General features: G+C 38.8%; 1 protein-coding gene across 1 annotated transcript; it reads left to right on the forward strand.

The window, feature by feature from the left end:
- Positions 1-3,515: 3,515 nt before the first annotated feature.
- Positions 3,516-7,392, forward strand: LOC139465340 (homeobox protein engrailed-1-B-like). The gene is made up of 2 exons (XM_071247044.1): positions 3,516-3,840; positions 5,352-7,392. Exons 1-2 carry the CDS (start codon positions 3,546-3,548, stop codon positions 5,672-5,674), a joined length of 618 nt encoding a protein of 205 aa, XP_071103145.1. The 5' UTR covers positions 3,516-3,545; the 3' UTR covers positions 5,675-7,392.
- The last annotated feature ends 6,640 nt before the right edge of the window (positions 7,393-14,032 follow it).

Genomic DNA, 14,032 nt, shown 5'->3' on the forward strand with positions numbered 1-14,032 from the left:
AATCATAAAATGTCCAACAGAAAGCTGGGATCTTGATGTATTGATAGATTAAAATATTATTAACGAACAGTCGAGAGAAACTCTTTATGAAAACGTTTGCTTAAGATTTGAAAAAAATCTTAAAATGTCCAACAGAAAGCTGGGATCTTGATGTATTGATAGATTAAAATATTATTAACGAACAGTCGAGGAAGATGTGGAGTACAGCACATCATACTCAACATTTGTCGGGTCGAATTCAAGGTTCTTCATCTGATCTGTCGAACTACAATATATTAGGAACTGATACAGCTATATTAGGAACTGATACAGCTATATTAGGAACTGATACAGCTATATTAGGAACTGATATACCTTGTAGCAAAATTACTACAGTCACGTTTACTGACGATATTTTCGAAAGTTACCATTATATATCATAACCAGGGGAACAGAAATATCAGTCACTTTATAAATGCCTGATCGTTTTAAGATAAGAGTCAATGGGCTAATTTCGTTCAGAAATAAGCTATCATTAGGAGTTCATAGCTCAATCGTGTGTGACCCGGAAGAGATGGAGGAGAACAGCTGAAGGCCTACTAGATGAGTCAAGGGAACCACTGTCTCCTTCAGCGGCGTCCTTTGAAGTTGTAATTAGCCAATCGTCATCACTGCCCTGTCACACATTGTTGAATTGAGTTACACTTTGTTACACTTGTGGAATTGCACGACCGTCAAAGAACATTAAATGGCGTGCTAACAGCCTAATGGAAGAACGCCCTTCTTGTTGTGTGATCCGCGTTATGTGTGGTATTTTCTCTAGACATCGCCACGCGATTCATGTTTGTAAATGTAGTCAAAAGAACCGGATCTCCTCATTTCGCTTTAATTAAAGGCTGGATGTCGCTTTGATTTCATGGTTGTAATTGGTCTGTCTATCTTGATGAGGGCAATATTCCTCATGTCCAAGAAATAATTGTTACACCCGCCACTGGATCAGAAAACCTTGGCCAGAGGCTTCGTGTAGAAAATGTCTTGCGTCGTGTAAGCTGCATGTACATGACTATTTTGCGTTTTTTCTTTCTCTGTTATTGTTCCTCTTTGATGAAAGGTAGCTATCATTCTCAAGAAGCATTGGTTTCTTTTTGCGAACGTGTCCTTATTAAGAAATTTCCATAATTCGAAGGAAAATGATAAAATGACAATGATAACAATAAAATGTCAACGTCGACATAAGTTTTTATTAGGTACGAATGATAATATTATATATAATAATATATGTAATAATAAAAAAAATGATAACGTAAACCCTAAACATGTTGATATATTTTCAGAAGTATGTTCAGAATTATTATTATTAATATTTATAGATTAAATATTTTAAAAATGCAGTGAAGAGGGTTTGGGTGATACTCGCACAGTCAGGTTGGTTAGGCTCATCATCAGCTCAGGGCCCTTGACACCTCTACACGCAGCCCAGACAGCGAATGGTAGTAGTAGCAGCAGTAGTAGTAGTAGTAGTAGTAGTAGTAGTAGTAGTAGTAGTAGTAGTAGTAGTAGTAGTAGTAGTAGTAGCAGTAGAAGTAGTAGTAGTAGTAGTAGTAAAAACAATTCAAGACTGCCTTCATGGTCCAGTGGTACAGCGTCCACCCGAAGAGCGGAAAGTCCGGGGTTCAATCCCCGGCCGCGTCATACAAAACGACGTCAAAAGATGGTACTTGTTGTTACCCTGCATGTCGCATGGTATGTTGGGGTATTCATGATCGGCTACGGTATGCCCGTCTCTATATAAGTTCAATAATCTTGAACGCGACGTTAAACCCCATTTCACCTCACCCCAAAACAATTCATGAATATATTCAAATGGTTTTAGCGTACAACATTTCATTCGTTACAAGATATCGTTTGTTAACGTCATCATTTGCAAAGAACACGTAAGCTGGTTTAGAATCATCGAAGGGTTAACAACATATGTAAGTCTGATCAATACAACGCCATACAACATGTTGTTATCATGTGACCTGCAAGACAGCGTGACGTCATTAGATACGGGTCACAAGCATGGACAGAACGTGCCGGATATGACCGTTTCTTCTAATGCAGTTTTCTTGTTTGAGACTGTCATAATGAGCTGATTTCACGCCATTACTGGACAAACAGTGATATATTAGATGGGCAACCCAGACGGACCAGAATGCGAGGAAATCTATTATACATGTGTCCTGTTCGTCTGATAGCTTATAGAGGAGCATCTGTATCTATAATAGCAGCACCTCACATATTCCCACAAAAGTGCTTACAATATATTTCTACAGCACCTGCTTAATTATGTGTGTTAACTATACTTGCATTACAGTGCTTGATGTTATTTTAATAAATATGCTTCTTGTTCTTACAATTTGAAAGGTTTTGTCTTTTTTGTCTTTGTATTTTTCAACACCAACCTGTATTTTGTTTATTTTTGAGATAGTAGCTTTATTTTTAAAATGTAGGGAATAAATATGTTAACATTGTTAACGCCTCAACAAAAAAAGAGGGATGATAGAAAATATTGTATTGGTAATGTATTGATAAAAATAGAATGATATAAAAATGTTTTCTTTCAAGCCGCCCTATTCTTTCAATTTACTTTCATTAACAGAACATATCTATGCAAATGAACAACATAGTCGATATTTGTAACAAAGACAGCATTTACTGCTATAAAAGTGAAGTTATATTATTTCAAACATATTTGGTTTCTCAACTCTGTGTATACCTTGCAGACGGCTGTGATGGTTTGTGCATACGTTCAGATTTATTCTCACGGCGAGAATGGATTGTTGATTTTCTCTGCCTGATCCGTGTTGAAAAGTTGACATTAGTAACCGGAAACACTGTTATTAAATCTGTTAAATATTTAAACATTTGAAAATTCCCGCATGTAATTCCAGTCATCAGCAGAGAGGAGCTCGATAATTGCACTTCCCCTCGGCTCATTTGTCTGAGAAAGGGGGACGTGTAACAATTGGATTGGAAATCGTCTGCCGGGCCTGGAATTGCCAATAACAGATCAATTAATCATTGAACAAGGTCGACTCAGGATCACTGATCAATTACAGAAGTTCAGGTAAATATACAGACAAGCAAATAGATACGTTCAATTGCTCTGGGCAAGCCTGGATCAAGGTGTAGCGTTTAAGTGAGAGAGTTGAGCAAATATCCCCGAACCCTCGAGACATCATTCCCGCCTGGTCGCGATATCTTTGTATTAGCCCCAGACATCAAAGTTCCGATTGGTAAATTGATTGATGAAGTGTTTTTCGGCCAGTGTTGACGCTAATATGGGAACAGTCTACTACCGCTTCTCTCGCGAGCCCCGTGATAGGATGAGCTGTCACTTCCCCCAGGCGGGCGGGATCATTCGATAAGCGCGGTTTTCACTGGTCGATGTTCCGACACTTAGCCACCCCTAGGCTCCGCCCTCATAGTGTACCACGGCTATATGAAATAGCGTACGACGAACTTCCCCGTACACATTGCGACGTCTCAGCTTCTGAACGACAATCCCACTGTAATATCTCACAATGGTGGTCGGACTTGAGATTAAGAGAGAAGCAGGAATGTCAGAGATCGAACAGCCACTCGGACCTTGCAAAAAAATTACAAATTTTAGCATAGAAGAAATTCTCAAACCTGACTTTGGAAGACGGGTGTCAACGACACCCTCTCCACCCCCACTGTCGCCAAGATGTGTGATGACACCGGAGAGCTCCTCGCCCAAGAGAGTGACCAAGCCCAAGGGAGGAACCGCATCCCCCGGTAAATTCGAACTGCCGGCCTGGGTCTTCTGCACTCGCTATTCAGACAGACCATCATCAGGTGAATATTTTTGAATTTGTTTAAATATTATTATTCATAATAAGTACAACATGACAACGCCTATGAATTATTTAAAAAATAATAAGTTGAAACACCGTTTTTCTGCTGTTGAAATTATAACTTTGAAAACAGTTTTGTCTTGGAATAATTTCTGATTTTGATTTAGAATATTATCTCAAACCTCTTCTACACATGCACAACGCTTTGAAACGGTTTATTCCAAACACGCTCTAGCCTAAACCCGTTTACAAAAAGGTCTATTTTTCTTCAATATGTGTAAATAAACTAATGTAAAACAAATGTCAAGTGACACTCTAAATTCTCCGTATTTCCAACTAATTTTGTGTGTCTAAATTATGAATGAAATTTTATTCCACCAGAAAGCAAGCTTTTAAGTTCCATTCAGTCTGAGAAAATCATTCAAAAGTTTCAAAAGAAATCATACCCCTATGTTGTCAGCTTCTTTCTCCATACCTAAATATTTATCAAGTTGATCAGCTTTAATGATTGCGTATGTTCCTCAGTAAAGCGTGAAGTTTGTTCCGCAACACCAGCTTCGACAAATATGTCTCAGGTTCACCCAGAAATGAAACTCTCGTCGAGTCCGACTTGGGAGAGGTTTTCTCGCGACGTGTTGGTCCGCCTCATTTAATATGTTTAACTTGTTTTTCTTTCTAACCCAAACATTTATCGCTTCTTCAATGGGTTAACATTTGTCAAGCTTATACCGTTATGTTCAAGTCCCGGACGTTTCCTTGCTAAAATTGATGATCTCAGTGGTTTTGTGCAATTCAGCGGGAGTTAAAAGTGATCGTTTTTAAAACTTCCCGTGAAGTTTGTTTGGTGGCTAGTCGCGTGTCGGGGAAAGAACTACTCGGAATGTACCTCAATGTGTTGAAAAGGAGGTTGCAGGAAACAAAAAGGAAGAGAAATATGGTTTTATTGATTATTGATACATACAGAGAAAATAGTTACCTAAACGCGTATTATCATATTGGTCAAAATGCCTCATATAATCCCCTTTCCTTTCGATATTAAAGGACGTTAAACTTCATATTTACTCATAGTGTAGCTTTTTAAATTTGTCTCTTTTATTTTGTTTTGCTTTTGTGACATTTATAAAAATATGAAACTCTTAAGGCCTTGAGTTAGAGATTTCATTTGATTCTGGAAATGGTTTTGTGGATTTTGTTTATTATTATAATTATAAAATATATAAATGTGAATTTAATGTTGTTGTAACTTTAAAAAACCCTTAAGTAACCATATTTATGAATAACGTAATATATATATATATATATATATATATATCATGATACCAGTACATGCATCAAGATATTTAAGAAAAACATATATATAAAGTTTAACATACCTAAAGCACATAGCATTTACGATTATATTTCATACTTATTGTTTTTGGTCTATTTACGCAAGTAAAGTAATTATTCCAAACATCAACCCCTATTTAAAGTCTAGGGTTTATTTTTTAGAATTATTTTCTCTCTTCTCAGGTCCACGATGTCGTAAGCCTCGCAAGAAGACTGAAAAACAAGACGACAAGCGTCCAAGGACGGCGTTTTCTACAGCACAACTACAGCGCCTGCGACAAGAGTTCGACGACAACCACTACCTATCTGAACAGAGACGACAGACATTAGCTGGAGAACTAAACCTCAATGAGTCGCAAGTAAAGATCTGGTTCCAGAATAAGCGTGCCAAGCTGAAGAAGAGCACCGGTTCCAAGAACCCCCTGGCAATGCGGCTGATAGCGGAGGGGCTGTACAATCACACGACAGTTGTCGTCAAGGGCGAGGAGACGATGGACATGTCTTGAACAGGGCGATGGTCAAACTTCCTTTTCTGGACTCCCTGGCCAGAAGTTGCTCCCCCTTTGACTCACGAAGGCGACAGCTACACTGTTTAAAAACGTTTGTTTGGAGAATATCCTGTCAAGAAGTCTACAGCTGAATTTGCTCGAGAACTTTCATATTCTTACATCATCAATGGCAAATCTTTGAACTTTCTTTGTAAATGACGAGCCAACCAGTCAACCATTGACAAGCCGATAAGACTGTGATATGTTCAAAACCATTTCAAAGCAGATTAAACGTTGACAGTCAACCTAATAATGATGTGTCCCGCTAGACATAATAAACATCATGAAAATGTGCTGAACAGCGCCCAAAGATGATTACTCCGTCATGCTGAACACCAGCGAACGTGGAGACCAAAGCAAGGGGGAAATGGACCGTCACCTTGTCTCACACCAGACTCCTCCGGGGAATAACAGTCGGGCAGGCTGGAACCATCGGTCTTTGGCGACGTCTTTGCCCGGTCAGATCTTAGCTGAAGCGAGACGGAGCGAGACACAGCGAGACACAGCGAGAAGAGATGATGAGAATGCCAGAATGTTACGTCATAGTACTACATCAAAGAACTGTTTTAATGACTGAAATTAAAACCAAACTTGTGTCATAGAGACATCGCATTGAAGTTTATTCGTTTCTAAATATCTCTTTATTTAGGCGCTATCCATCATCGGCTTAGGCTAGTTGATTCATCATAACTTGCGTTGCCATTGACTGGGTGACCAAACATTGTGCTATAGATTGGTATTGTCATATCATGAACAAAACACGGTGCTAGATTACGCCATACAATAATATTGTATTGGCTAGAGTATTTATATGATGATACCGGGAAGGGTCATCCAGTATTATGATTATGTTGTAAATAATGTACATAGCCAGTAAGCTTGTTCTGGTCCTAAGCTAGTAGTTGCCAAAGTCCCACACGTGTACAGTATCGTTATTTCTTTGGTATGGGAGTTGCTTTAACGTAGCTGTTTCATTTTTGTCATAACCATGTCAAGTAATACTCAGTTTAATATAAAGGCCTCAATTCCACACTACCCCAGCTTCTTTAAGTTCTATATTTACCATAGTACTATCCTGCCATATTCTTCATGACGCGTGTCTTGTATATGTTTCCATATTTGTCCATGTATTAATTGTGACTGTTGTCCTGCTCTTACCCCTTTATTCACGATGTTCAGAATCTTACATCGCTTCTTGTCTGCCCCGCAACAACTCGTGTTTATCTCTCTTCATCATCCTCCATTCCAGCCTCTTCATATTCGACTGAATATCACGTACTGGTGTACGGTAATCTCACAGGAACGCTTCCTTTATTCGTGTATCTTCTTTCTTTCCTCATCAACCTTCGTCGTCCGGAGCAACCCTTTCATTACCCCCCTCTCTCATCCCTAACAATAACAACCCAACCCTACCTGCAGTACCCCTCCACCACGCATTATACCCTACCCTCTATTCTCATGCCCCAACCCTCCCACCACCCACCCACCAACCCCCCGCAAGAAACCTCCCTTTAGCCCCAACCCGACCCAGCCCTAGCTCAATCCCGTCGTAGCCCTACCCCAGCTCCACCGTAACCCTCCCTTTTCCCGTTCATTGACCTCCCCAGCTCTGGTGATCACTTGTCACCCAGTGCTGTCATTATAAATATATCATCGTTGTCGCATTTGCATGAATCCAACACAAAGCCTGTGATAAAGATTGAATTTCAAATAAAACCTATGACTCAATATTACCTATTGTGTTTTCATTCTTCAGACAGATGATTCACGATGCTGAATTTAGCTTTGTCTTGACAAGTTGGGTAGGCCAATTTAGATCATGGCCAACCATCACATGAGCCTACTGCACTATTAAACGGAAGGGAAAACCTGATTTACGTATATTCATGTTAAAATTGAAGATACGGGTAGATCACTGTTCATACTCGTGAAATATATACCGGATTACACATTTGAGCAATTTAATTGTTACTTTTCAAACAGTTCATGTCTATGTGGCCTCTAACCTTTTGACTGTTGTTGTATCAGAATGTTTTATCAATATTGTGACATGGCCCATGCTAGGGTCAAACTCCCTACAACATTTGTCTGTTACATAATATATTTCATCAATAGAACAGGCCTCTGCACCTTCACCAAGGCAGGATCATATTCAGGGTATATCCAGTATGATTTATGTCGCTCGTCCTGACCTTTTGGCAGAAACGATGATTGCAAAACCGCTTTAACGTGATCAAATCCTACTTTCTAAAGAATAAACAACGCCTCTTTCTTTAAACTGTATTACTTCGATTATGTTTGAATATGATCGACCCAGGCATATTATACGTACGGGTAGTAGTAACGGGTGGTATACAAAGAAGCTGTGCATTGTACGGGTGCAACGCACGGTATACAACTGCTTTCTTCGTGGAGAAGTACTCCAGTATTCATGCATAGATAGATGCTTCTTCCACAGTAGTCTTGTGGTAAATCCAATACAGTATATTCATCCATGAGATTAAAGCAAAATAACCCTTTCCTAGTGTTATACCATGTAATTCGTTTATCCAATTTCACAAATTAGTGTTTCAGGTCTTTTGAGTTATATAGTCACAATATGATTGTTATACTGCCGATGTGAGTTAAAACTTATTTTTTAACTCACTCACATTATGAGGTCAACTGATGTTTTGAATCTCGGTCAATGACCAAATTTTCCAACCGCAATGAAAAATGTTGTGATATCTGATGATGCAGGCCTGTGTGTTTATGTTTGATCGTACATCAAATGTACCTCTATATTTGATATCCCAATTTCTTCTTAAGGAAACTGAAATTTAAAAACTAACGCTATACATTCCCCTTTTTTGGTGATACATGCGCGACACATGTTAGAACATCACCGCTAGACATGGGACAGTCGGGCAATAACTTTGTGTTGGACACTAACTGGATTAAAGACCTTAACTGACATAGAGTAGCTTGTCAGCACCTCTCCACTGACGGTAAATGAGTCCCAGATGCATTGCATCCCTTTGACAAACTGACAAACCAACAATGCCTCCAGTCCGCATTGAAATGACTCTATACCCCTGTCTACCATGCATGACAATAGATTTGCACATCATTAGGACTTTATTACCTGTTTATTGCCTAGCACAGATTCTTCAGCGTCTTCCCTTCCATATATATAAACACTTGGCGACGTGTTTAAAGGATGGGGATTACCCTACTAGGTGCACTCATTTAACAATGGAGATATACTAGGAACATGGCCTTCGCCATGGGGGGTAGGAACACGAGACCACCCGTCTAACATCGACCATTGCTCTGTTGGCGGCAGGATTAGGCATTGTTAATTTCTTTGTCAAGTTACGCTCGGTTCTGATTTTTATATTGACTCATTCGTTGAAGGTGTTACGTATTGGTTTCCAATGACACGGCTGTAAAGTGGCGGACAAAGGTAGATTGTTTGTTTTAAAGAGTGGTGTTTATATATCTAGGACAGTTACAGTTTTGGATTTCATTACCTGAAAACAATATGTCCATTTTTTCTTTTTATTCTTGCTCTTGCTCTGAATGATTCTTAAGTTATAGTTTAATGTGGCTTTTGTTTAATCCCCGTTGTTTATAGTCGTTTAAGTGGAACAGTTAAATCAGAACAATCGCATTTGGTGTATTTACTGGTGCCTTGTTGGGAAACTGATAGCACATACTCTGTAATTTTGGATCGTGACTTTTGTTTCAGTGGAGGATACCCCTAAAATAAATCGGATACATTTTCGTATGAAATAAAACAGGATAATAATTTATCTTACTTCTTCTACCACATTAGTCATGCATTGTCATACAACGCAGTGGTCATCTCATTGGACAAAACATCGCTCCCAACACAACTGATCGTTGTTCCTCAATGCATTGAAAAGTATGCTGTTCTAATGTAACAAAGCCTCATATACATGTATGATGTATCTTAAGTATATGTATTAATATTTCGTTAAGCAGTTAGACACTTGCAATTACATGATACACACTTACGCATACAAACACGCACGCACGCACGCACGCATGCACGCACGCACACACACGCGATTTAATTTGTCTTGATATGTATCACACAATATTAGACACAAACAGAATACCAACTTCTTCACATATACGCCAGACAATCCTGAAATGTAGAGGGTATAATGATCTAATTATGCAAAAGGTAATGTGACACCTGTCGCGTAGCATCTGCTTTCATACATGTACAAGTGCATCCAATTTTGTTGTTTTGATATTCACAAAATACTTCTGAAAATTACACATTTCTTTATATGCGTATATATTTTTATCTTTCCAAGATATTTTAAGGTTATATATTTCATTAGTAGTATTTTAATAATATATTGTCTCTCGGAAATGACTGGACGATTGGCCGTAGGTAGTTTTAAGTGTGTACAAATGTATGTTCTGCATGTGTCCCATGAATATTTGTTAAGAAAACGTAAACATATTTAATTTAAACATAAGAATCACATGCCCATAGCTTAAAAATGTTATGGAAATGCAAATATGACATCAGTGTAACATAATGTGTAAATTTGTCTCTCAACTGTTTTTAAACAAGGAGTCTTCAAATGGGATGGTATTTCTTGGGACTGTCGGTTAGTAGGAAGTTATACATATGAACATGATAAGTGATCAAGTTTCAGGACTAAGGGTTATAAGGGTGGGTGGGTCAGAGGAAGTCAGGGGAAGGACATCCCATTATAGGAAAGTCTCTTGGGAAGGGTCATAAGTATCACAAATATCATCTTCTGTCCACAGTGCATCAGCTCCTGTTCTCTTCTCTTCTAACTTCGTCCATGTGTCCGATGGTCTATACGTACACTATCAGTATGTAAACACTCACGCTTTCACTTGCATGATGTGCCTTGTTTTGATCGATGGGTTGGTTGTACGTAGGTTGTCGGCAGTGCGTTTGGTAGAGATGACAACTGGGACTGTATTTCCCCAATCATGTTATTGCGTGGAATACATCATGCTGGTATGGCCGCTGTGCTGTTTTAATACGTCTCCACACTTATACGGTGTCATCCTGATCGGTCGAATATATCTTTAAGAATAAGAAAATGGTGTTCGACCGATCGGTACTGTATATTCAAGCACATTCGACAGATCAGCACCATCAGAGGAGTTCACTGTTTGTCTGATAGGGGCGTAAAGACAACAACAAAAGTTTAATACAAGTTAATAGTTAAAAATCGTAGAATACATAAATAATAATTAAAATAATAAGGGATGAAATGAAAGTCAAAAGATACTGTTGGATGTTTAGCACCTAGAAGTTCATAGGATTAAGGGGCGTAAAGACAACAACAAAAGTTTAATACAAGTTGATAGTTAAAAATCGTAGAATACATAAATAATAATTAAAATAACATGGGATGAAATGAAAGTCAAAAGATAGTGTTGGATGTTAACACCTAGAAGTTCATAGGATCACACTTTTCATATGTATGGAAAGTCCAATCCCACACGTCTAGCAAGTTAGCAGCGGAATCCGTGTAGTCCATGGTAGTATATCAGGGGGTTCATTTTATGGTGCCACCCTTCAATGTTGTTGTTCGTCCTGTGACCGTATTGGCACAGTGGTTCCAGGTAAGTCTGTGCCAGGGACTTTCAATCCAAGAAGTACTGATGTAGTCTAAGTACTTCACAACTAGTCCTCCCTCTTGACCCATGATGTCGACCCATACATCCTCCACTTGGTCAAGAGGCACTGAAGGAAGAGACTTGCTACACTTTGACAGTTGCCGGAATTCTTCATCTTCTTTAAACCTGGTGACAAGTCCTTAGCTCTGACTTTTTATCCACAGTGCCTTAGCATAATGAAAAAAAACCGACCTCTAATCCGAACGTCTTCAAACACTGAAGTAGCGGCATTGGCGGGGCCTTTTCAAAGTCAGTCTGAAACACGTCTGGCTTGAGGGTAAGGTTGTGAGCCAGCCACACCAATTCGACCGATCAGGATGGAATGCACTGGGCAAGCATTTGCCGATCAGGTTGTAACCGTACACATACACAAAGGTGTATTCATGATAACGTATGGTAATTATTATTTAATGTTAAATAATTCTATATCAAATAGAAAATGATTGAATACTCTGTTATTACACGTCACCATGTTCATCGGCTTCTTTCAATATTTACATATTATAACATTCAGACCATCTGCTTAATTACCTCACTCACTTATGCGCATATTAATGCACAGGTTGTCATAATATTCTTTCACGTATCAGTTTTCTGTTCATTTAATAGATTAGCATGCGCTTCAAATTACGTCATTGATGTTGAAATAAGTCGATGAATCAATGGCTGTTAATTATACAATTCTGTCAGATCTTTGTCAGAGAGCGATACTTCCATTTTACATCATAACGTTAGTCATCTATCTGTAGAGGAAAATATGAAGCAATATAATTATATCGAGTCGAATAACAGTGCTCTACATTTTCCATCACTCAAAATATGATAAAGCGGTTTCACACATTGATTCCAAGTTATATCAGGAGTTCATATCTGTTTTAAACCGCCTTCCTTACTGATTCGCTGGCGTTGAAAACAAATTGTATAGATTATATCCTTGTCTTATGTCATATGTTCCCCATGTTGTTTTCAGATGAACATTTGACTTGCCTTTGCATGTATTTGTGACGGGTGCCACTGGTAGGACAGGATCCGCTCACCTTTTCGCGAGCACCTGGTATCATCACTATTTTATTGTGATTCATAAACACATGCTCATGGACTTTTCTTTTAGTAGAGATTTTTGTTGGTTATAGGAATGTTTTTTTCGCTCTTATTTACATGTACTTGAAATATTAACTCTGTTTTGCCCATGTACGATCTCTGTTCATCAACGAATCAATTTATCGACCATACATAAACGTCACTGTCGGCCATTGCCAAACCCTTTATCCAAACCCCCATCCTAACTCGTGTATTCTCGCATATGTAGAACGGTAGAACATGAGACTAATAATACCAAAAAATATACTACTCAAAATAAGTTCAGGATCACCCTGTTCCTTCATATTACTATAGTTAGTTTGTCATGGTATGAACTACAGTAATATGAGAGAAAAATGTGGTCCTTATCTTCGTAGTATGCATCAAAATGTTTAAAAAAATATTCTGAAAATGAAAATATTAGGGGAAAAAATAGTTAAATTGTCTTTACAAACATAATTGACAGGAGAGAATGTCATCATAAGTTTTTAGGCTCGGCAGGGCAGTCTGATCAATCCGGATCACCTTGTCCCAAGATAGTTGAAAGTTGAAGCGTTAGTTGTGTTAAAGGATAATACTTCATTTGAACATATTTCGCCAGTTATTATATTTGTTCGTTATGCACATACCTATCTATTGGAGAATCGCTTCACGTGTGCAATCTCCTGTGTCGGTATGTTTACGGCACCACATCCTAACAAAAAGACTCTGTGTTTATAGAATAGAAAATAAATTTTTGTTTTCTTTTTCCTTTTTTGATATATAAAAAATATCTTTACAGTAAGGTCCGACTAAATGTTATATTAAAAAGGTTTTAAAAAGTTATTTGCTTAAAAGTCCCTGATTTCGTGATTTTCAACACAACATCTAGTAAATACTAACCTTTAAACAATTTTGTATGATTATGGGCACATGTGTGTTTTTATGTCTACACCCATATGTCCACACACATCCCTGTTCAACACCGCCCCCATATGTCCACACAATATCCCTGTTCAACACCGCACCCATATGGCAACAATATCCCTGTTCAACACCGCACCCATATGGCCACACAATATCCCTGTTCAACACCGCACCCATATGGCAACAATATCCCTGTTCAACACCGCACCCATATGGCCACACAATATCCCTGTTAAACACCGCACCCATATGGCCACACAATATCCCTGTTCAACACCGCACTCCCATGTCAACACACTGTCTACCTCCAGCACCACACCCATATGGCCACACAATATACCTGTTCAACACAGCACCCATATGGCCACACAATATCCCTGTTCAACACCGCACCCATATGGCCACACAATATACCTGTTCAACACCGCACCCATATGGCAACAATATCCCTGTTCAACACCGCACCCATATGGCCACACAATATCCCTGTTAAACACCGCACCCATATGGCCACACAATATCCCTGTTCAACACCGCACTCCCATGTCAACACACTGTCTACCTCCAGCACCACACCCATATGGCCACACAATATACCTGTTCAACACAGCACCCATATGGCCACACAATATCCCTGTTCAACACCGC

The sequence above is a fragment of the Haliotis cracherodii genome, unplaced genomic scaffold (assembly GCF_022045235.1).
Source record: "Haliotis cracherodii isolate W230 unplaced genomic scaffold, xgHalCrac1.p SCAF_18, whole genome shotgun sequence".
In the NCBI taxonomy this organism is placed as follows: Eukaryota; Metazoa; Mollusca; class Gastropoda; order Lepetellida; family Haliotidae; genus Haliotis; species Haliotis cracherodii.